The following is a 26,157-nucleotide window of genomic DNA, read 5'->3' as shown; positions in this document are numbered from 1 at the left end:
TACCAGATTAAAACACTAGAGCTATCAGGAAGTGGTATCAGTTCTTTGCTGCAATTCCACAGAATATAGAAATGCTTTGTTCTTCCTCACTTACAGCACTGTATACAGCCTATGCAGTGCTGTCTCAGGAAGGCTCACAAAGAGCACTCTGAGTGCTCTATTAATCTTCCCTTCACACATTTACTGGGGAAAAAAATAAGTTAAAGGAAATAGCTTGTCCCTATCTCTGCTCTTTAATATTTAAAGCACTATAAAACTTATTTAACAGCTTCAGGATTTAAATTTTAGATCATCTTTGAAACTCTACAATACTAAAAATTCTAGTTTTGAAGAGAAAGCTCATTCAAGACAAGCAAACTATTACTCTGCAGCTGCATCAGCATTTTAGTCTTTCTGGCACAGCTTTTAACTAGAGGAATACAGATCTTCAAAGGCTGAGAATCTGGATAGGACAAGATGTTTCAAGGTTAAGTGTACAATATACCAACAACTTTCTCCCAGAAGCATCCAAATACATAATCTCTTCTTGTAAAACTGTATTAAACCCTCAGAGCATTCAAACACAGAGTTAACAGACATCAAAGGAGCAGCCACCTCCCTCCCTCTCCATCTCTCTGGAGAGTCTCTCCAGAAGCTGAAGGCCTTTTGCAGGTTTCTTTTTGCTGAATAAGCTCACAACCCTTTGCCTCAGCATTTGTAAGTTCAGGCTGCCTGGGCCTCTAATACACTGGCACCTAACAGCCTCACCTGGGAAAGAAAAGGGTAAAGGGCTGAGCAACTGCACATACCTCACTGTATCTCCTCACAATCAGAGCTCCAAAAACCAGAAACATACAAGAATCTGCCAAAACACAACGCTATGCCATGTGACTCTCCCAAAGTTGCTTCTTCAAATGTTGGACACAGCTGTGAAGTTCATCACTATTTTCTTTAAAGCCTTCCCAGAACATCAGTCTCATACGCCTGAGTGACTACAAATGTCTTGAAAATGTTCTTTTTGCTCAGTAGATGTTATAGTTTATGATTTCCTTCCATCCCCTAAATAGAAGGACAAAGACCAAAAACTGTATAAGGAATTAATTTACAAGCAGAAAACCAAGGCAAACTAACAACTTGTAAGCCAAGCCAACATAACTTGGCTATGAAAGATACTGGCAGAATCTATAAGCAACTTCAGAATTTGATCACATGTACTCATCTCCATGTGCAGTACCTAATAAGTTACTTTTTTTACAGTAACATTTGCATTAGTATGAAAGATTAAACCCAGATTTTTGTTAAAGACTAAAAATAGCAGAAAGATCATCAATAAAAACTAGATGTGATGAACTATCCTTGCTGACTTACAGGTATCTCAAAATGTAATACACAGGAAAAAAAAAAATCACTTCCTGGACATGTGATCAACTAAGACTGTTACAATAAGCCACTGAATGCAATTTGTATATGCTTCTTCTGTTTGTTTGTGTCCAGTTTTACAGTCTAAATTATGCAATTGATGACTTCTGATTTTTATCTAATAAATACACCAATAATTCTTATTAAGGAAATATAAGTTTTAGCAATTGACACCAAGTGAAGGTTAATATTGTTCTCATTGGAAAATTGCCTTTGCTCTAGCAACAAAAGTTAGACAAAGTATTTTAAGTTTCTAATTTATGTAATCAAAACAGGAATAGCTGCATCTTTGTTTTAATCTACGAAAAAAAGTCATGACCAACAGGACAAATTATCTCCAAATACTGGACAAGCATTTTCAATCAAAACTATGCAATTCTCAAGATGCCTTAGTTTCACAGGGTTTTTAGAACAGATTACAGGGGGGGGGGGTGGGGTATCACACTGTTTACTGGAAGAGAGGAAGAGTAAGAATTTGTGACTACACCTCAGCATATTTTTGTCAGAGTAAGACATTTTGGTTCCTGAGGTAAACTATTACACCTTTGAGTTTATGCACAAAACCGATGGATTACTAATTCGGTTTAGTTTAGATAATCTCTACTTTAACAAGTGGCCAAATCCTCCTACAAGTATTCTGGTATCTATTTGAAATGCGTTTCCCTCTCAGCCATTTGTACTGTACGGTGCCAAAGTATACTCTTGATTTTGTAGAAACAATGACACTCATTTGCAAGAGGTATTTGAGATGCTCTCTGTGTCATACTATAACGCCTTCTGATAAGACTGTATCACTCGACTTATAAGCTATGTAACTGAAAAGCTTTACCTGCTCAAGTTCCTGGTTTCCTAGACTTTTCTTCATACTTGTCAATATAAACACATGAAGTTTTAAGTACACTTATTTATTATCAGTCTGCATATTCTTACATTACTATAATAACATTATATAGACACATCTGTATGCTCTTTATTTGCAAAACTAATTAAAGATCAGCATATTCTGCAGGATTCAAGGCACCCATTCCTTGGATGCCTATACAACAGCATAACCTGAGAGTGAGAAAGCTCAATGACAACACCACTTCCCAAACTTCTCTATCAGTGGAAGGATAGAAAAGGAGGGAGAATAACAAGGGTAGCTGGGAACAGCTAATTCTATGAAGCTGCCAATGCATTTGGTCTTACACTCTTGTTCCATTGCAATTAAAAACAAAGTCAAACAGCACATTCGGCTCAGTACATTCTTGCATATATACATCTTTCTTTTGTAACAGCTGCTCTGAAATTCGTTTCAGAAGTCAGGCACTGCACTACAGGAACATAGTTCTCCTACAAGGCCTGTATTTCCACACTGCAGGCTCAACTCTTTCCCTTCCTAAAATCCGGAAGGGAATGAGACCAAGAACGGTATAGCATTACACTATCCCATTTGGAGCTCAACCCATTAACTGCACTTTAAAAAATAATCTAAATTATGCCTTAGTCCAAGCAAATTATTACTAAAATAGAACTGCTCAATAACCACAATCTCTGCATCTATAAGGAAACATATCTGCTGCCTGCTGATGTCAAAAACCACAAGCTTATTTGCCTGGACTAGCAAGCTGAAGTATATCACAATTTTGTTTTGTATTAAGATGTAAATACTTCAGAAAACACCATGTATGAAATTTAAAACATTCTCCAGTTGAAGGTATTAGGAACAATGCTCAAGGGAAAATATTTAGGAATTAATCAACAATCATCAATTTCTGCTCATTTTCACTGTTTCTTGCACAGTTTTTGCATTTACTCTGGACTTCTCTTTTTTCCTACCTAGTTACCCCACATGATGGATGAAAAAATATTTCTATCAGCATATTTAATGAAAAACATTTCTTTCAAGCAAGGCACAAAATTTAGATTTATTTGATTAATCCCAATTCTAAGTTTTACATTTAGTACAAAAACCAACTTGAACGTAGGTGTAAATACAATTTCCACAAAGTAGTTCAATGAGATTTAAAATCAGTTATGTATCCAGAACCGTAAAGCACAACTAAAACCAGCCCAGGATATACAGATTGTTTACCATAACTGGTGAAAGAGCTCATAATGTATGAATATATTTAACAAACTCCAGTAATAAGTTATCTCCTTTCTAATCTTTCATTTGAAACATATTTAGCAATTCTGTACCTAACAAAGCATTAAAGAATAAGAAGTGCAGGTAAGTGTTACTCAAGCTGAGGCCTAAATGAAACACAATAAATAACAATGACTTAAATAGTTTGGCTGAACATTAAGAACATAAATGTTAAGATAATATAGAAAAATAGCAAGAGGTTGAAAGACTTATTTACTTCTCAAAGAGCCTATGGTGTACTGTAGCTGCCTGAAATATTTTAACAATTATAGAAAACCATATTTCCAAGTTTGGTACATTTGTACTTTCTAGATGACATACATTTAAGACAACCATCCATGAACTTATTTACAAACAGGAGCTTATTCATTTTAAAACTTGTATAAAAAAAATCAGTTTTGGCACTACCCATAAGGCAATGGATGATATGTACCTAAGATAGCAGAACACATAATGAAAGCAAAATCAGAAGAAAATCATACATTTTAGCTTATTAAAGAAACTGTGAGACTTTAATTATAATTAAGGAAATTAATCAGCATATGCAAGTCAATAAAACATCCTATTCAAAATACTAATGATTCTTTCCATATGCAACAGGATATAGCTTTAATCTGTGATGCCACTGTGCCATGTCTTGCAGGAGAACCTGATATTTCTATGGTTATTAAATTATCAAACTAGTTTATTATCAGAAAATAGCAAAACGTTTAAAGGAGAACATGATTTGAATTTTAAGCTAAGCAGAAAAAAAACATTACTCTGAAGTCCAGCCTTTGTTAACTGTTTAAAAAAGTAATTTTGCCATTCACTTCACTGAGTAAAGACCACAGTTTCAAACTTTATTGATATGATTTGTTTTAACAACTTCCTTTTTGCATTTCCAACAGCTTCAATAACAGTGGAACTTTAAAATTCAATTTCAGTGTTGCCACATTTGCACTGCAAAGACTGAAAATGTCCAGATTTCATAAACTATCAATTTCATTTAAATTTAGAAAATAATCCTTGCATTTATCTTAAATTTATAAAAACATTTTTTCCCCCTGAAACTTAAGGCAAGCATAAGTTTTATTGGTTATGTTTAAGTCTGAGCAAGTGTATGAGGCTGTTTAAATATCAAAAAAGCTAACGCCATATACAGTATTACCAACAAAAGTAAAGAATAAGGCAGCATGCACCTTTAAGATGAAAAGAAAATTTAATTTTACAAGATGTTTAAATAATTCAAAGGCAAAAAGGTCTGTCTCCCCTAAGAGTATCTTCATAAAACATGGAAAGTTTAGAGGACACCAAGTTACTAAAATATTCCATTCAATGTTTATACAAATACATTACTACAATTATAAGTATACATACAATCAACTGACATCTCAGTGTTAACTAATTACTTAAATTTACAAGACAAACATAAATAAAGCTGTTAAAACAGGCAAGTACAGTACTGATCTATCATTCAGCACAATGCATTTTTCATTTCTTTCACCTTGAAAAGAATCAGATTAGAATTGTGCGAAGTCGTTCTCCAAACCTAGAAATAAAATGAAAGAGAATTAAGTATATCTATGCAGGTATTACACAGCATGGGCATATTCCAAATGCTTAAGTCCTGTTTCCAGAAATGTAATTTACCATTTAGCAACCTTCTGTCTGCTCTCAGAAGAGGCCACAGTCTTTAAGGTTATTTTTAATAATGACATCGGTTACAGCATCGAAAACAAACTGCACATTTTTTGTGTCTGTGGCACATGTGAAGTGAGTGTAGATTTCCTTCGTGTCTTTTCTCTTGTTAAGATCTTCAAACTGACACTGAATGTAAGCAGCTGCTTCTTCATAAGTGTTTGACCCTAGAAGGATAAAAATTGCTCAGTAAGCAAACTGAGAAAGAACAAGATACATAGTGTATCTTTCAAGGAAATGGTTCTCTGGAAATAGTTAACCTAAACCTGAAAGGGAATAGTTCCTCAGCCATTGCTTTAAGTTATTACAAGTAAATTATGAAGGAAACCTTTCAGAAACATTTTTAAGGATAAAAACTAAGGAGACAATTCCAGCTGCAGGAACAGTCTTTCCATTTACTTCAGCAGAAGACAGAACAAATCATTAATAACCCATCACTGCTCCCTAGATTAGGATATTTTGTTTCCTTCATTCATTTTATTTGCTTTCTATTTTTATGTTTTTAAAAGCTTTGGAGGTAAAAATTAGGGGGAATGTGTATGCCAAGTGTCTTTAACTGAATTTGAAAAGAACCCAATCTGCTATTTTCAGTACAATGGAACAGTCTGAAGTTACAATGAAATGATACATAAAAAAACTAAGACTTGTTGAACGAAATAATCCTCTTTTGCTATGTATTTCCTGAACAAGCTACCTACTTCTAACATACATGTACACTCCCTGTTCAAATACACTCTCACGTATCCCAAGGGATTCCTGCTAGCAAAAAAAAAATTACATCCAAGTACATAAATAGGAGGTAATCAGAAAAAAAAGAATGGACTAAATAAATTAGGCTGAAGAGTTGCAGCAGTTTCATGTAAATGCTTTCAGTGGACCAGCATTATTTTACTCAGTTGAAAATATGCCTCTGACTTAGCGCACTATTTTATTTGTGATGATAAAAACAACCTCCCCCTTCTTAACCTTTACTTTATTAAAAGTATTTTAGATACCTAAAGTTTAGAGTTATCAAGCTCCCCCTGATTTGTGCATCAAAACTGAGGCATTTTAGCCAAAATTACTTGACACCTGCACCCGCCCTCTGATACCTGCATATTCAGGGTAGCAAATAGTGAGAGGACTCCTTTTGATTTTTTCTTCAAAAAGATCTTTCTTGTTCAGGAAGAGAATAATAGAAGTGTCTGTGAACCACTTATTGTTGCAGATACTGTCAAACAATTTCATGCTTTCATGCATCCGATTCTGTAATTAGAAAAAACACCTCACTGTATTTCAGACTTCAGTAGTAAGATCAGGATACACATTATTGAATAGATACAAATGAGCCAAGTAAGTTACAGAACTACGTTTCTAGCCTACAGAATCACATTTTACCACAGGGAAACACCGAGAAGCCAAGATCACTACAAATAACACTTCCACGAGCAGGGTTTAGTCAATCTCTTTTCTTTCTTCTCATTTCCAGGTTTAAGCTGTTTAATATCTTAGGAATTTTTGGTGTGTTTTGACATTTTCCAGTGCAGACATTCTACAAGAGTTCCTGAGTTACCTGAATTTGTCCTACACCGATGTTCTGGATACTGAAAATTAAATTCTGCACCTAGCAGAGATTCCAGCATAAGAAGAAAAAAAAATATTCTACAGGACTAGAGAGAGAATCAAGTGAACAGGTTTTTTATCTCAGCATAATTTTTAACTGTAGAAAAACTGACCAACATGTAAGTACTTTGGCCAAGATCCAGTTATTAAGTAGCAAGGTCCTAGCTATGACCTTCTTTGACTACATTTGACCTGAAGGGTTTTTTTCCTTCCTCTTTCCTCCCCAAAATATATTCTGTAAGAAGTTGCAGAACTTGAGGAAGAACACAGAAATCTGTTAATGATTCACACAGTACAGATTAAGCATCACTTTAGACCACTCTGTGCATACTGATATAGAGGAGTCACACCTTGAAAGAGTAAAGGAACAGAGGGATTTGAAAAGGAGAAGGTAAAGAAAAATTTCTGCAACTAATGAAATAAATCAGAGAAACACATTTAGAAAGAAACAAAACCTTCAGGTTTTGAAGACTGAGGAAAGGAAAACAAAACACAAAGTAAAGTACAAACACAGAAGCTGAGCAATTTCTTACTAGATACTTCCAGCATCCATAAAGAGACTAAAATATATACTACTACTGATAACCTATCCTCCTGAATTTACGCATCCTTTAAAACATGAAAGAGTGTGGCTGGAAAGAATTGTCTCAGTATTCCTTCTGAGAATATGAAGAAAGACTTTGAAACCTGAAAGCATGAATTTTATCACAATTTCTCTGAGACCTTTTACAGAAACCCCATACATCTTACAAAGCAGTAAAACTCTAGAAGATTTATTTCTAGCTTTCCTTTCAAAACTTATTTAGTTTGAAAGAACTAAGGTTTATCCAAGAACATTCTTCAACATTACAGTACTTGCCATTTCCTCGTCTTCAGCCAAGACCAAGTCATAATCACTTAATGCCACACAAAAAATAATTGCCGTAACACCCTCAAAACAATGAATCCACTTCTTCCGCTCTGATCTCTGGCCTCCAACATCAAACATTCTGCAAAACAGAAGTGAAAAGCAGAGAATGAACTTTAGAATTTCTAACTTTCTGAATGTTAACCAATAAAATCTGAAATTATCAGCTGTACACGTGATCACAACATTTCTAAAAAGGCATAAAAACATTTGCCACATTTATTACCATTTAATGTCTCAAGTATGGAAAAAAAATATCTATATAAAGCCTTAAAAAGCATTCCTGTACAACATTTTATAAAATATGAGAAAGGGCAAGATGAAAGCTAAACAAAACTACTTATTTACAATACTATATTTAATAATTAATTGTAATCTATAAAAAGTAAAAATGCAGTTAGCTTTACTAAATGTAAACTAATGAAAGTGTTATTCAGCCTTTAGCCCAAATGAATTTAAAATATTGAGTTGAAAGGTACTGATCAACACTGTAAGATTCTTTACAAGCAGCATGGCGTCTAACAGTTGGAAATAGTGCAATACTAAGGAAGCTGGATACAAGTAACACTGTTATTCTAGTATTCTGAATGTAAATATATGAAATCTAATTTTCACTTTTTCAATCATCCCTTTTAAATCGGGTTTTTTTAAGAGATGCTAATATTTTCAAAGTTCACTTAAAAGACAAAACAAGCATCACATAATAAGAGTAATTCTTTTCCCTCTAATTAATGCATTTTTTTTGAAATGCAGTTAAGGGGGTGGAGAAACTGAGCTCTGTAAGTGAAACTTGTTTCTTTTAAATTCTTAGCTTAGCAGGAAAGAAAACCTTTCTGAATGGTTTATCTGTAATTGAGCAAACTGAAAGCCTTATGCAAGGTCCTTTCATCAGCACCATGTATTTTTAAAAGCAAGTGTTGCCACAACTGCTGAGTTCTGCTTCTTTCAGGCTATTTAAGCAACGAACATCGTCCCAGTACCCATACAAAATGGGATACAGGCCAAAAGCACAACAGATATTTCTTGTAATTGCTTTTTTTAAGGTTATACAAGTTGTTTGTTCCAATCCTCATCCTTGCGAAAGACTTTGACATATATTTTTTTGAATCGGGGTGTTCATAAAAATATAATATATATCTGGAAAGCATCACAGATCACACACTTGTTAAATCTGACCTGTATTTTTGTTATCCCCCTTTCCTGTTTACCTTGAACTGTGTGGGGGCAGGCAGACAAAAAAAAAACTCCCAATGTTAAGTTAGTGTACAACATGACTAGGTAAATTGCACTTGAAGAGGTTCAATTACAGTTGTTATTTTTAGAAATCTTCAAGTGTTCTGAGGTGCTACACTTTTATTTAAAAAAAAAACAAAAAACAACACAGTAAAAATAAAAAGAACCTTTGCTTTCCTATAAAAAATTATCAGAAACATCATAACCTCGAACAAGGTCTTCTGCTTGTGTATGCTATTGTGCAAGTGACAATACTCATTGTGCAATTAATGTTATCTAATGGAATAACGCCAACTTAAAAACACTTTGAAGATGACTCCTGTTAGAATTTAGAAAGGAAAAATGGATTCCTCGGAAGTGTTCCTTACTTTCAGAGACATCTTTGAGGGGAAATCTCTCTCTGGATATCAGCTTATATACATGTAAGTCACAACCACCTACTCTTAATCAGTTCTCAAATAGTTAGTGATGGCTGTACCCATAGGAAGGTATTTTGTACTTGTATACCTTAATAATTAATACCTTAAATTTTAGTTGTTACCAGCAATCCTAATGCTAATATTTTTTAATTTTGTATTAAGACCTGGATTCATTAGGTTATCAGAAGAACATTTCTACAAAATAAGGTGTTCTTTGAAGGCAAAAGCAGTAAATAATCAGACTCAACTTCTGAAATAGCCTATATAAAACATAACGAAGATGACTTGCAATTTGCATTTGAGATTGAATCAATAATCAAAGCTAGGCTAAGTGCTTCATAGAGAAGGTAGAAATGAGGCTCAACATCAAAGAATCTAAAAGCACACAGCAAAACAGGAAAGAAAAGATAATGAAAAACAACTCAAGTACGCAATATTGCACAGCTAGTCGCTTACGTACCCTCATCTTGGTATAATCAAGCCTTTTATGCCTTTAGTTCATCTTAAAAGTTCTTTTCAATGTTATGCAAGAGTATACTTCAAGCCCTTCCAATAACTCAAAGTTATCACTATCTCCTAAAGCACCTAAAATTTAAACACCTGCTGTTCAGGTGTTTTACATGACAGCTAAATACTTCCAAAGACCTGCCTTTAATTTGCACATTTTATAGAAGTGTAATCATATGGTCCTTGTAATAGACTTCATAGGACTGTAATGATATGATCTTTTCAACAGCCCAAAAAAATCAGTACGGACTGGAAATAGCCACCTGCATACAATCACTGAGTGGAAAAGAATTTAAACCCATCTACAATAGGGTCTGAACAAGAAACATTAGTAAGTTAGTGAGAAAACTGATAGCTTCTCAGAATACTGAAGACCTCCCTTGAGGCTTGGCTAAGGACTACTCTTAGGTTTGCAAGAGGTTCATTCACATTTAAGCATCCACATTACAGTACTTGCTATGCATTTACATGAAAAAAATACTTTCTATTAAGATACCATACATTGAATAGACATGACAACAGTCTCTGCATAATTTAAATGCAGATGCAACATGAGTTTTACTGAGTTATCTTCCCATTCTTCCTGATCAGGAAGAGGTAGGGTATTATTGCATTTAAACTATCCTATGCTTTTATCATGAATGTCTTTGGGCATAGAATGTTCAGATTTTTAACATTATTTTGTCAATCCCACACAACAGGAGACATAAGTCATATTAATTTACTAAATAAGGTACTAAAGTACAACACATTTTAATAAAGTTCTCCAGGAAAACATGTTTACTCTTTCATACAACACCAGCAAATGTTCATAAGCCTCCAACTCTCCAACTGAATTTAAAAGGGACAAATCTTATAAATGAACAGCTATTTAACATGGCAGAAAATTGAGCACTTCGAGATTTTAATTTACATGTATCTTTACAAAAAGCTTCCAATACATCCAAAGCATTCATTATTTAATATCTGCATATTTATTTCTGAGTTATTACAAGAGTTCCAATAACTCCCCATGTCCCTTCAGAAAATTCAGCCAAGCATGTAGAATTTTTTTCATAGGGAAACAAACAAAAAAAAAGGATGGGGGGTGTCAAAGTTGTAATTTAACAAATTTGTCTAACAACATCATTGTACTTTACAGAAAGCCATAACAGACAGATGAACATGCAGCATGATTTACATACTTAAAATGAAGATCTTTGAATGTAAAGTGAGTTTCCACTATTCCTGTAGTTTTCACTCTAGTCCTGAGAACATCCTGTTGGGTTGGAATGTAGCTGGTTTGTGCTATCCTGTCCAAGTCATTCAAGTAACTGAAGGTAAAAATAAATACTGCTTTCAGTCATTCATAAAATAGCAACATAATTACAAAGAAGTTCTAGGTCCATTTGTCATATTGTCCTTGACTTACTTTATGAAATAGCTTTCTCTGAGATAAGGCAAAAAACAAGACACATACTTGCCCTGAATTTTCCAAGGTTTTTTGAAATAAGCTTTAGAGACACAAAAGATATTTCATTCCAGAAGAAAGAAAACATATCCAACTGACTCCACTACAAAGAATTCTTCTTTTGAAATCCTAAAATGCAAACATGGCTCCACGTGCACTAATGTTACCTGCACTCACTGGAAGAACACCTTCATATTTGCAACATACTGAACTACAAGTTATTTTGAGCAACCAAAGCTCAAAATTACCCTGGATTTGATAACAGGTATGACAATAGTAACTCTGCATTTTAGCCAGAATTAATGTGTTTAAGAAAATGCTTAATGCTTTAACTTTCTATGAAGAATTTATAATTGCACACTTTTTTTACAATAGCACACTTCCACTACCAAAATTCCTGCAAAGCAGCCCAACATTTCTAAAAGCCATACAGATCTTATTGTGCTTTTTCCATAGTAAATAGGGAAGGCATTATGATGTTCTCAGAGCATAACCAAAAGTTTGCAATTTTAAGAATACAATTGTATGGCTGGAAGAACAGTCTTATGAAATTGGAGCAAGAGTTATCTAAAACAACAAAACAGAACCAAGGAGGTTACTAAGACGAAAGTGATCCATATTGAAGAAAGTTTGTGCAAGTGGTATCTCTTAAATTACGAGATCTGTCATCATGAGAGCTCAGCTTGTTGCCATCTACCCTCTGTACCCTCAGAAGCACTTCAGCAAACAAGTAACAATCATGCTGGAAGTATCAGTATTATTTCAATACAATTTGATAACATTCCTATTCATTCAGCGTGTCTATTATTATGTTACAGTCTTCTCAGTTACCACATCTGCATGTTCATTGTTTACATTATTCTAAAGAACCTTATTTTAAGGAAAGTGAAAATCAATTTCAAACACTACAAATTAATTCAGAACAATAAGGCTTTAAAAAATTGCCCTGTGAGACCAGTATCACTGCTACATTGTTATTTACCCTGTTATCACTCTTTCTATGGACTCTTTTCCTTCACTGACTTACCATTACTTGCTGCCATCACATCTTATTTCTCACACCCCCGATTCCTTAATATTTTACTTTTTCAGTGAAGTACCCTAGCATAGAAAACATCATGATTGTTGCTTCTGCTCAACATGTTTCTAACAGACTTTTAATTAACAAAGAAAATGCAGCAATGTTGAACCACAGAAGAAACTACTATGAACATGACAGTAGTATCCTCAGTAATATAGAATCACATCGTGCAATCAAGTTTCCTGGACATGTTCCGATACCAAACAAGTATTTGAGTCGTGTTTTTGCAATAAAAATGCTCTGGAAGTTATTTCTGTCTTCCTCAAGAAGATGAAACAACTGATCAGGTCATGACTCATTGATAATTATACCACATCTCTTCCTTTCCAAGCCTGAAGCTTACTTGGAGCATTTTGACCTAAGTAGACAGTATCCTTCTGCAGATACTTCTAAGCTTTCTATTTATATGGGAGCAGAATTCCTCAAAAGATGACACTTCCTTTAGCTACTACTTACAAGATGAGGAGAATCTTGTCTGTCACATAGTACTTACTAAGCAGCAGAGTCATTAAGCTGGTATTCTCTAGATCTGTTGAAGCAAGCCTGAACTCCACTGTCTTTCCACAGTCTCTTGATGACTCCGGCAAGCTCTGAAGTCATAAACCCTTCTTCTGCTGCTCCAGCTAACACAAAGAGTTGACGAGCATCATCCTTTAGGATGTAAACAGAAAGTGGAGACACAAACATTGAGAAATACAACAGAAGTATTATCACCTAAGAAATATATTCAGCACATTAATGATTCTCTTAACCTGGTAAATGTGAATGTAACCAAACAAAAAAATTTGAAGGAAAACAGCTGAGTTTAGTGTTCTGCATAGGATATTAATTCCCACATTTTTCAACAGAAAGACTAACAAATTTAAGTTCTCATTAGCTGATAAAGCTTCTGATCTGTTTGTAACTGGAATTAAGCTTTTATAAACAGAAGTAGTAACATTTTGTGCTCAAGTCTAAAGCAACCTTATTTGCTTACCAAATATCACAAACTGCACAGAATGGTTACAATGCATACTAGAACCTTCAGGAATGCAGATGCATATTGACTGACTGAAGAAAACACATTAATCACTTAAACCTCAAAAACCAACTTTGTCTAAAAGTAACAAATAATCATTTTTTACCAAATCCTGCATCAGGAAATAGAAAATTACTTTTTAAAACCTTTCTAGATAAATCAGTTACAAATACCCATTACCTTAATTGTTCTACAAAGACCCAGTTTTCTCAGTAATGCAATATCAAGGAAACATTAAGATTTTTGAAAGAGCAAATGCTGAATTTGAAGACTACATATAAGGACTGCCTTTGAGAGTGAGGCTAATGGAGTATGGGATGTCAATTCATCAGTCTCCTTTAACAGAATTTGACCGGTTAGCTACCTTCATCCAATTCTGAGTGAGGAAAGAAACTTCAAAACGTTAACCCTGCAAGGCACTGGAAAAAAAGAAGATAGCACATGGTAGAGGAAAGAGACCCATACACATTGGTATTCTACTGTGGGTAGCTACCTGACCTTGGTTATTAGTTCTACATGATCTAACGCCAAGGTATGTCAGCCAGAAAAACCAGCGTATTTGTGGCTTGTAACTACTGCCACAGCATGTACTGTTTGTCCAATGATTATGAGAACAGATGACCCTGGAAAGCGGGAAGGAGAAAAGAGAAACTTGGGCACATCAGCCAGGAACTGAAAGTATTTCAGTAAAGAGGAGGATTTTAAAAAGCAACATGTAAGGTTATTCTCATAAACAGTAAGTTAAAATACAGAGGCAAATTTTAGAAAAATCCAGTTCTGTCACTTTTGCTGTTCAAACAATAAGCTGGTGGGGAAAACCAAACCAAACCAAACCAAATATTTCAGGCTAACCACAGGAAGTAGTAATTGTTCTAAAGATACAGTTCTGCTGTAAACTTAAATAATCAAAGATCAGGACATGGAAATTGTTTACAGATGGATTCAGTAACACTGATATTCACAGCCTGAAAATGAAAAGCTTACATACAGTCAGTCAATTCAAGGCAAACTTGAAGAGATTTTTATATATATGTATACATATGTAGTTATACTTATGATATACATACACATATATCAGATATCTGATGTATATCACTCTATGATATAGTTGAAAGTCTTTTGAAAGCTAGAGTAGTTACAAATCTAAAACTAAGCATTTGTCAAACAAATTAACAGAATACTTATTACTGTACATGCACAGGACAAATTGTGGACAACCGAAAATTCAATGGGTTGCACTAATAATTATATAAAAAAAAGTCCAGAACAGCAAATATCAAAGGCCTGAATAGTCAGATCTCACAGACTGTCATGTGAGCAATATGCCTGAACAAAAGAAACCTGAATGACAATTCTGCTTTTGAGCATTGTTTGTGGATGCAAATACCAAGGACCTCAGACTCACAGAAGGCAGCAGATCTTGAAGAAGAGCCAATATATTAAGATGCGTTATGGAAACAGCTTAGAAACTAACAGTCAATTTTGTCATGAATGACCATGCCATTTTATACCTAACATGGTCTGACTTTTCAAACACTCCAAATTTACTCTGTTTCAAACAGCTCTAAAATGGGACGAGGTGAGGGAGGTGAATGGTGGTGGTGGAACAAGAAAACCAGTTTCAGCCCAAACATTAACATACAAAGTGGTCTCTGTTACCCCTTTCTAAGTATGAACAGTACTACAAGACGCAAGTTAGTATGCAGTGATCAAGTCCTATTTTCATTATTAATGAATGCTAGATACTTTAATTATACTGGAATGGGGTAGCTTTCTCACTACATATCATCATTTTTATACCAGATTTCATAAATAAGATTACATAAAGAAACTTATTTAACCATAGAATCATAGAATCATAGAATAGTTAGGGTTGGAAAGGACAATCTCTAGCTCATTACAGCAAATTTCACATTCAGAAAATGGTCTTTATTCCTTTAAAGTACATTCACTAATTGTCTCTCAAAACAGGTTCTACTTCAGTACTGAAACATCCTGTAGGACAAAGGAAAATGTACCAATCTTGAGATGGACCCATTACTGAAGCTGCTGTTGTAATCTGTGCTCTTGTGACTCAAGAGCGTTAAAAAAGAAAATGTTAAACTCGCTGCTTTACCTTTAGTCTTATGACAGAATTAAGAGTGTATGATTTTCCAAACAAACTCAGCCCATTTAGAATAAACCTCTCAGAAATGTATGGGAAAGAAGTCTGAATGTAATGGTTTTCATCAGGAATTACAATTCTAAGTTTGTTTTTCTGGTTCATTTCTTTTTCCTCAAAATAAAAAGGATAAAATTGCAACAAAATAACATTTAAAAAGCTACATTATAATAATGCAGGAGTATGCCTATTTTTTTATTATTTTTTTTTAAGCAAGACTGATGTATATAACTCATGCTCTGAATTCTTTTTTCCATTTCTGACACTACAATTGACGCTCCACAGCAGTGTTGCTCTGAAAAAAGAATTTGGACCACCAAGACCTGCCTAAGTGCAAACGGATGGACAGCTATTTTAAGATTAGCCCTGACAAGTTTGCCTCATCATTTACATAGCTCTCTGAAGCTGAGAAACTCAAGATGACTTCAGATTGATATCATGCATAAAATAGCCCTCAAAACCTTCTTGTTAGTCATTTTATCTGCCAAAACCTAAATTTACTCCTCCTCCATTTTCTCTTTCTGTGTATTTAGTAACACAAGTCTACCATCTGCCTCTTTCCAACATTAACTGCCAGACTCCCGGGAGGACTTCATTGCGCAAATACTGAACTAACATGCAATAAGATACTGTTTGTGCCCTGGAAAACTTTAGTCTTAAGGAAGGACACCAGCAAACACAAGAATAATGTAGAGATGGACGGCCAATGAAAACAAAGCTTCTACTAGTTGTGTTTACAATTGAAGAGGTGTCACATAGAATTAGATTAAATTTAGACTTCATATACAATTTTATGACCCACTTTATGTAAACTTATGAATGTTTGTCTTCTTTTGACAACCATACATAATGCATTTCACAAGGTCACTGAAGATATATACTAGTATTACTAGCGCTAGGCTAGTTCCCACTTCAGAAAGTGAGCATTCCATACTCCGATATTAATTTCTATGGAGAGAAAATGAAAATACACATCCTGAACTAAGGTTCAGTAGTATGCAGACTAACAGCTTTGATGATCAATTTCAGCACTGCAGCACAGTGTATTCCTGCAACCAGAAGATACACAAAACCACTTAAGCTCAGCATTTTACAGAGATTCAGAGCATCTAACCTCCCAACCAGACATGGACATAATCAGGGTCACCACAAGTAAAATTACAGGGTTAGGACTGGAGAAACTGTAAGCCTTATAAGAAGCAACTACGCAGAACGGCTTTAATAGTTGGAATGGCAAACAGACCCATCAGAGGCTTCTGCATGGAACATTAGATGAAATGACATGGAAAAGGAGCAGAAAAGCTTAGAAAAGGTCTATTCCTTGGGGGAAAGCCTTAATCCTTAATTTGATATAAAAAAATGCGATACCAGCAGCAGAGTTATGCCCATGTAAAATAAAGTCCTCCGCACTAGAGATTAGTATGAAACAGGATTAAGCTCAAAGGCTAGAAATGTTTTAGGCATTGCTGTGCCTACCACCTAATAGAGAAACGCAGACAGCAGGTAGATGCCTACCTATTTAAGCTGTTTTTAAGCAACATGAAGATGTCTAACTGAAATGACTTACAGAACATAATGGGCCACAAGTCCACACAAGTAAAGAGACCTAAGTGCATAGCTTAATGTTTTTCAAAACCTCCCTAAGACTCAGCTCTCCAAATTTAGGCAGAATTTGGAGAACTGTATCTAAACAAACAGCTGTTGTGAATCAGCCCAGCATTGACTGCTGTGTAGGTCACCTTGCCATGTTAAGATCAATGACACTTAGTTTTCAGTTAAACTTTTTAGCCTATAAAGAAGATTTCTGGATATCTGGAGAGTTTTTTGGGAAATAGTAACAGACAAAAATTGAAAATGAATGGATTTTTCAGCTGTGCATCTGTGTGCATACTTCAATACTTACAGCCCTGCCTGGATCACCAAAGTCTATCTTCAGCCTCCCCATTGCTCTAATGATAGCAATAATGGACTGAATGGTGTTACTGTAGACAACAGCTTTGTACTGTTTACATTCTTCTTCTGAATAACCAGCTTCATGGATAATCCTACGAAAGGAGAAAAAAACATAAATTCTCTATTCAAATAAACAAAATATTTCTCTAGGATAGTCTTTCACCATACTTACTTCATTTGTTTGACAATTGTGCTTTTTCCTGATTCACCAGCTCCTGAAAAATAAATGTGTGAAAATTGACTAGACTTTTAGTGATCTTTGAAAATACATTTCGTCTCTATACTTATACATACCCAATATAAAAAACTTCAATAATTAAAAGTACATTTGCTAAAAATGAATTTTTAATATCAAAACGTGTCAAGTCAAAATTAAGACATTTAAGAACAAATCATTTCATTCTAAAAAGTTTTTGCTTGCCTTTTTACAGAAGTGAATGTATTCTTTACACAGTCTGCCAGGTGTTTCTAATGCAAACAGGTATCAACTGTTCAAAGGAGTCTAAAGCTCAGCTCCTCAAAGAACCTTTTAAATCAACACCTCACCAAAAAACCTCCTTTATAAGCACTTCAAATTGCATTGATGGTCTTCAGTATTGCAAATGAGCAGCTTCAAACTCCACGATTCTAGTCCTTGTAACCATCTTCTTGGTCTTTGCAAGAATAAACCAGCTCCTCTTTGTTGGAACAGATTGCATGGGGTTTGCCAAATGTGCTAATACCATCCTCAATGCTTTAGAAAAGTGATAAAAAAGGCAAACTATGTTAAAATATGAAGCTTACAAAAACAATTAGCACGTCTATCAGCACATACGACAAAACTGCTGTTTTTGCTGCCTCAACCACCTTAGTTTACTTTACCTTCACTTACATCTGCTTCTTTCTCTGAAAAAAGCCTGCAACTCTTAAGAGGTGTGATCTAATCCCTTTAAACAGCACACTCCCAGTTTGTGTGTGACTTGTGCTGTATACTCCCTCCTACATTTCCTCTTTCTCAACACGGTTTTGCAGAAGTGAATATAATCTCATAGTCTATGGTGTTTCCAATGTAAACATATCACCATTTGCAATACAATCAAACAAAACTCTCTTCTTCAGAGGTCACTGTGACCACATGAAGCCACTGATAAAGGCCATACTTACTCATCTTCAGAAAAGGGGCAAGAAGGGGAATCTGAAGCATTATGAGAGAGTCAGCCTCACCTCAATCCTCAGACTAAGTATACAGCAAATACTCTTGGAAGCAATTTCCAGGCACATAACTGAGAATGCCAGGATGGCTGTATGAAGTGCAAATTGCACCTAACTTGGTAACTTTTTCTGAGGAAACAGCTGGTTTGGGGAACAGAGGACACCAGTGGATGTGGTTTACTTTGACTCTAATAAGGCTTTCAATTCCACCTCCCACAGCATCCTAGCACCAAATTCGATAAATATCAACTTCAGGGTGTCTGAAAAACTGCCAGACTTAAAGGCTTGTGGTCAATAGTTTTAAACTTAACTGGAAGCAACTCAGATGAGGCAATCTTCAGGAGACTACACAGGGATATTAGAGCTTAACATAGAATAGTTAGGGTTGGAAAGGACCTTAAGATCAACTAGTTCCAACCCCCCTGCCATGGCTAGGGACACCTCACACAAAACCACGTCACCCAAGGCTCTGTCCAAACTGGCCTTGAACTGGAGCATTCACAACTTCCTTGGGCAACCCATCCCAGTGCCTCAACACCCTCAGAGTAAAGAGCTGCCTCCTTACATCCAATCTAAACTTCCCCTGTTTAAGTTTTAACCCGTTACCCCTTGTCCTGTCATTACAGTCCCTGACAAAGAGTCCCTCCCCAGCATCCCTATAGGCCCCTTCAGGTACTGGAAGGCTGCTATTAGGTCTCCACGCAGCCTTCTCTTCTCCAGGATGAACAGCCCCAACTTGCTCAGCCTGTCTTCATACGGGAGGTGCTCCAGTCCCCTGATCATCCTTGTGCCCCTCCTCTGGACTTGTTCCAACAGTTCCAAGTTTTTTTTATGTTGAGGACACCAGAACTGCACACAATGCTCCAGGTGAGGTCTCACAAGAGCAGAGTAGAAGGGCAGGATCACCTCCTTTGACCTGCTGGTCATGTTCCTTTTGATGCAGCCCAGGATATGGTTGGCTTTCTGGGCTGCGAGTACACACTGAAGCCGGCTCATGTTCATTTTCTCATCAACCAACACCCCCAAGTCCTTCTCCCCAGGACTGCTCTGAATCTCTTCTCTGCTCAACCTGTACCTGTGCCTGGGACTGCACCAACCAAGGTGTAGGATCTTGCACTTGTCATGGTTAAACTTCGTAAGGTTGGCATCAGCACACCTCACAGGTGTGTCAGGGTCCCTCTGGATGGCATTCTTTCCCTCCAGTGTATCAACCAAACCACACAGCTTGGTGTCATCAGCAAACTTGCTGCAGGCGCACTCACTCCTACTGTCCATATCACCGACAAAGATGTTGAACAAGACCGGTCCCAACACCGATTCTTGAGGGACACCACTCGTTACTGGTCTCCAGCAGGACATTGAGCCATTGACCACAACTCAGTGGTCCATCTATCAAATTGATGTCTCTCCAATTTAGAGACGAAGATGCCATGCAGGACAGTGTTGAATGCTCTGCCCAATCTTCATCAATGTTCTGAAAGCCAGGATGGCATGCACCCACATCAGGTCTGAAGGTGACATCAGCCCGAGAGGCCATTAAGTGGTCTCCAACACTGGTCTCCAGTGTTGGAGAATAAAGGTGCTATCAAGAGGGTCCTCAACAACCTAGAGGCCTGAGCTGACGGGAATCTTATGACAGTGAACAGAAACATATGTGAGGTCCTGCAAGTAGCACAGAATAACCCATGCAACGATATACACTTAGGGCTAAGTTAGGGAACAACCTTGCAGAAAACTGTGGGGAGCAACAACCTGAAGAGTGAGTAGTGAGCCCTTGTGGCAATGAAGGTCAACCACATACAGGGCTGCTGCACTAGGACAAAGTTTACTTTCTTCACAGCAACCCTGTATGGTTCAGTACTTTGGATCTGTGGCTAAAACAGTGTTGGCAAGATACTAGTGTTGGTGCTACTGCTGAAAAGTGCATGTACAGTATCAAGGCGTTATCTCTTTTCCAGCCCCTCCCCACCCCTAGTGAGAAGGCTGCGGGTGGACAAGAGGATGAGACAACTGACCCAAGTTGACCAAAGCAAAATTCCATACCATATCATGCCATACTCAGCAGTAAAAGTTCATGGAAAGGAGGAAAAGGGGACATTTCTGGTTGTGATGTTTGGTATAACTTTTGGAAGGGTGATTATGAAGAGTCTAAAGCACTAGAGCACCCAAGTCTTATGAGGAGTGGCTGAGGGAACTGAGGTTGTTTAGTCTGGAAAAAAGGAGGCTGAGGGAAGACCTTATCACTCTCTACAACTACCTGAAAGGAGGCTGTAGTGAGGTAGGTGTCAGTCTCTTATCCCAAGTAACAAGTGATAGGACAAGAGGAAACGGCCTCAAGTTGTGCCACGGAAGGTTTAGATTGAATATTATAAAAAATCTCTTCAAGCTCATGCAAGCACGTGAACATGCTTCTCAGGGAAGCAATTAAGTCACCATCCCTGGATGTATCTAAAGACATGTAAATGTGGTGCATTTGGCAGTCCTGGGCCAACAACTGGACTTCATGATCTTAAAGGTCTTTTCTAACTTAGAATCATAGAATAGTTAGGGTTGGAAAGGACCTCAAGATCATCTAGTTCCAACCCCCCTGCCATGGGCAGGGACACCTCACACTAAACCATCCAACACAAGGCTTCATCCAACCTGGCCTTGAACACCGCCAGGGATGGAGCACTCACAACCTCCCTGCGCAACCCATTCCAGTGCCTCACCACCCTAACAGGAAAGAATTTCCTCCTTATATCCAATCTAAACTTCCCCTGCTTAAGTTTGAACCCGTTACCCTTGTCCTGTCACTACAGTCCCTGATGAAGAGTCCCTCCCCAGCATCCCTATAGGCCCCCTTCAGATACTGGAAGGCTGCTATGGGGTCCTTCTCTTCTCCAGGCTGAACAGCCCCAACTTTCTCAGCCTGTCTTCATACAGGAGCTGCTCCAGTTCCCTGATCATCCTTGTGGCCCTCCTCTGGACTTGTTACAACAGTTCCATGTCCTTTGATGCATTCCATACATGCTGAGGCCCTGCTTTCCAGGAGATGGCCAAACATCTGCCTCCCATCAAGAAGGAAGGAATTAATTCTTCTCTTTGCTTGCACGTGTGAGCTTTTGCTTTTCCTATTAAAACATCATTATCTTGATTCACAGGTGTTTTTGCTTCCTTCTGTTTTTCCCTTATCCTTAGGGAAAGGAGAGTAACCAAGTAGCACTGTGGGTGGTTGGGTTGTTTAGTCTGAATAAACCCTGGCCAACCACAATGCTTCAGTGGCAAAACTGCAGTCAACAAGTCAAAGAAGCTGTTATTCCCCAGCAGTCAGCATTCATGATGCTGTATCCGAGTACTGTGTACTGTTTCCCCCTCTTCAAGCATCCAGTAAATGAGGAATTGATAAACTATACAAAAACCAGTGGAAGATCTCTTAGTTGATTAGAGGGCTGGTGCACAAGGCATACACAGAAAAGCTACACAGAACTTGGCTACTTAGTTCTGGAAAGACTACTGGTGTGTGGGGTGGGGCTGTGTGCTGGTGAGGTGGGGTGTGTGTCCAGTTGCTGTCCTCCCCATAAAACCCACTTAAGACAGCTGAAGACTGAAGCAAACTCTCAGAGGTACACAACAAAAAGAAGCAAGGCAATCAAGAAGCTGCAGCACAGGAAGTTTCACAGAGATATAAGAAGGTACCTATCTGCATGGAAGAGGTTAAGCACTAGAACCAACTGCACATAGAGGAAGCAGAAACACAGCCTTGGAGATCTTAAAGATTTAACTGCACAAGGCTCTGAGCAACCTTATCTATTCTGATGTTAGCCTGTCTTTGAGCCAAGGGTTGAGCTAGATGCCCTCTAAAGGTTCCTTCCAATTTAAAATACTATTTTCATACCAGTGTAGCAGATTATTTCTATACTTTGTCTATTGTAAAGCAATGTCTTGGGATAGTCTCCAAACCAAACATGCATCTTCATGACAGGTTCAAGCAAATTCAAAACTAGCTGCCAATAGTTGTCCCACCTCCTCCCCAACACTGATACTGATGTGATGACACTGCTAATGATGACTAGACTTTCCTTACTCCAACACACAGCAGAATGAGTGTCAGCACCAACAGCAGCTAGCATGCTGCAGAGTTAACTAGCTGAGAAATAAAGTAGGCCTGTCAACATCAGTCTAAGATTGCTTAATGCCATCTTTAGCTAATGTCCAAGTAAAAGACTTTTTCATAAACCTGCAAGTTTCCTCATAAAGTAGCAACAGTTCTCAGACTCTGAGCTGCCATCAGAGCTCAGTATATCAATATATCAATATTATTATAAATAGAAAACAAAGACACAAGTACAAAAGTCATTTGTTATTGTGACACCAGAAGCATCTGTAAATCCAACTAAGACCTTATCTGTAAATACATAATTATGGACTTAAGCACAAAGAGGTGGCAAAAGTTCAAAGATTAGCTTTATTTAATGAAATTGCTGTAATTTGCTTTGGGTTAATATTTTTACTCAAACAATTTGAAGAAAGTATATACCCCTTCATTCAACAGAAATCTTTAAGAAATATTACAGCATTCAATTTATATAACCTCGTGAAGTGCTCTTTCTGCTAAAAATTCGCCATATTTGACTAACCAAGCAGGTCAGTGTCAGGGCTAGTCACAGTATCAAAATTTAATTATTTGTAATAATCTTTCTCCAGTTTTTCTGGAGTCAGATGCGCTTCTCTATGGCATTAGAATTCACATGTAACAAATACCTAGAACTCTCACAAAAGCCATTTCAGTAATATAACCACAAACACATAATAAATAAGAAAAAAACCTAAGTAATTTATTACGGAGTACCTAACATCAACGGTGAGTTCCTGGAAGGTGAACTCCCCTACTTTATTTAATGGAAAATAGAAACAGCATGCTCAGGTTGGTTTTTTTTCTTGAACTGCATGCTAAAAAGCCTGCAGCTTGCCCAACAATCTTTGCTTTAGTAAGAAAATTACACCTTACTGTCCCATTCTGAAAGGAGATTCACCCTTTTTGCGCTCTTAAACGCAGAGCTCAGCCAGGTTTTCTGATGGATGCACTTGTAAAACTTCTCCTTTATCTCAGCATGAATAAGTTGTCCACACAGCAAAATGAGAGCTAATTCTGTTTTAGAAAGTTTTAAACAGGAACAGCAGTATCAAATATTTCATGTGACAGCTGCATATAAAATGTCAGAGCTAACTGTACTGTCACAACCAAACCCCACCCAAATTTAGACAGACTTGATTGTATATTCCTCAATCATCTAGTAAAGGATGCTATTTATTGCCTACTACTCAAGTGTGATACTTGATTTCAGCTTCACTACTGCCAGTCATTTGAACAGTCTTATTGGCTCAGTTACTATTTATGTCTAGCATAAATATTAATAAAAAGACTACAGTTCTCCTCAGACTAGAAAAATAGTAGTGTGTCAGATCTGAATTTGAAAGAATGGTGGTTATTTCTTGTTTGCTTAGTTTTAAATGACAATCTAAGCTAACTGTCAGGGGATCACTTCGACAAAAGAAAAGTTTTAATAACCGATGGGTGTTTTCATTCCTTGCACACTCTGTGTCCTTTTCGCACTCCTCAAAGAAAACAAAAAGAAGCAACACATCCTATTAAAATCCAATTTAAAACTTTTATTCACACAGTTCATTAGTAACGTAGCTTCAGCTAAGTCTCACACTCTTTATTACATCTCCTTGCCAGAAAGCAGGTAGATCCTTATGCTTTATTAGGCAGACTGGTCAAGTGTGGAAGCAAAGCATGTGCAACTTAACGGAGACAATTTAACACAGCAAGATGCGGAACCATGTTTTCCCCCATAGATTATACTATAATCTGAACGTCTTCTGCCTCAAAGTTTAGTAATCAATATCTACCCTCACCTGTCAATAGTTCCACAGCTAGTGCTGTCCCAAGCAGTCATTAACCTGGATCAAACATGAGTTAAAACAGCACTCAGTGATTTTATACCTAGCATATAAACCCAGGCCTATGACTAACCCGGCTGCACCATCCATGGCACAGTTGATCTGAAGCTCAGCTAAATAACAGGACTACATTTTGTATTAACTTTTCTTTCAAAGCCAACTTTCACCTTCGGAAATAGAGAGAAAAATCAAACCATCTTCATGTTCAAATAACCAAAAGACCATTTAACAGATCAACTTCACATATAGTGCTCTGAAGGAACTGAGTTGAGCTAGCAAAGCTCAAATAAATTTCAAGAAACAGCTAAAGCAGTACTTGATTTTTGAAGATGCTATTTGGCCAGTTAAACAAGATCTTACTAAAAAGTACTAAAAAGACAGACTCAGTTGGACTCCATCTTAAGGGTCTGTTCCAACCTAAATGGTTCTATGATCCTATGACTCACTACTGTGAAATTGTAACAAACGTCATTTTGCACAGATTCTGTATCCTTCTACTTTCCAAGTAGAGCAGGTCTGTGCTTACAAAGAATTTTACAATTTAATTAAACAGGTCAGCAAAAATGTTACTTTAAACTCCTCATAGTGTCTCATGATTTATTATCCCACACTGCCTACATAGCAAGCATTCCAGAACTACAAATTTCTAGAACAAATGTTTTCCGCACCCAAGCACAGAAACTGGTGTTTGTAAATGCTGAGATCCTAATAGCAACATTTCTAACTTGTGAAGCATTTACTACCTGCTTGCTGAAGAAACTAGTCAAATACCAAAATAAAATGCAATGCACACTTCCAAGTTCACAGGATCCCCCCTTTAGACAAAACCAACTGTCAAGTACTGCAATTCCTAATAGCACAAATACACTCCACACAACACTAACAAAAAAAAATTGTAGACTAAATTTCCGGGAAGGGAAAAAAAAAACCAACCAACCACCACAAACAAAAACAACAAACACAAACCCCTCGGAACAGCGGCTGGCTTTGAATGACCAAGTCAGACAAAGGACAGAACCCACTAAGAATAGTCTTGTATGCTGCCAGCAGAGAGTTCAAGTGTGGACAAAAGTAATTAATATAAAACTTTCGATGGATGCTTTTCAGCTTTTCAGACTGTTAAACAGGAGACTTGCACCAAATTAACATACAAAGGCACATGCAAAACAATACACAGATTTGTAAATTGTTGGCTTCATCTACTGTAAAGGCCTCTCCTCACAACAGTCCTATATCCAGTCTTCTGTCAGATGCTAGTATTTCCCAGTTGAAGGCACAAGATGAATGCTGCCTGCTCCTTCAGCTGCTAGTGGTCACAGCACAAGCTAAATATCCCATGATTTTTACTGTTTCTGCTGTGGGGCCAGTAATCTTTTACAAAAGCACATGGTAAGGATACTGTTTGGAAGTATAATCTCTTAAATTTAACACCTCATGACACATTAGCAGACATGAGACAAATTAGAATTCAAGCTGCTAATCG

General features: G+C 36.9%; 1 protein-coding gene across 4 annotated transcripts in view; it reads right to left on the bottom strand.

Moving 5' to 3' along the window:
- Positions 1–3,275: 3,275 nt before the first annotated feature.
- Positions 3,276–26,157, bottom strand: part of GNAI1 (G protein subunit alpha i1) — a 37,314-nt gene continuing 14,432 nt past the window's right edge. For 3 of the 4 annotated variants that reach the window (XM_065667019.1, XM_065667037.1, XM_065667047.1), the window contains exons 3-9: positions 17,710–17,752; positions 17,488–17,629; positions 12,899–13,056; positions 11,059–11,187; positions 7,668–7,797; positions 6,298–6,451; positions 3,276–5,373 (exon numbers count right to left, since the gene is read on the bottom strand). In XM_065667019.1, the coding sequence (XP_065523091.1) occupies positions 5,183–5,373; positions 6,298–6,451; positions 7,668–7,797; positions 11,059–11,187; positions 12,899–13,056; positions 17,488–17,629; positions 17,710–17,752 (947 nt within the window). In that variant the 3' untranslated portion in view covers positions 3,276–5,182. The remainder of the gene's footprint in view (positions 5,374–6,297; positions 6,452–7,667; positions 7,798–11,058; positions 11,188–12,898; positions 13,057–17,487; positions 17,630–17,709; positions 17,753–26,157) is intronic. The other variant, XM_065667028.1, reaches the window with a different exon arrangement.

This window comes from Lathamus discolor, chromosome 1 (genome assembly GCF_037157495.1).
Source record: "Lathamus discolor isolate bLatDis1 chromosome 1, bLatDis1.hap1, whole genome shotgun sequence".
NCBI lineage: Eukaryota > Metazoa > Chordata > Aves > Psittaciformes > Psittacidae > Lathamus > Lathamus discolor.
This window is presented reverse-complemented; position numbering and strand designations above follow the sequence as displayed.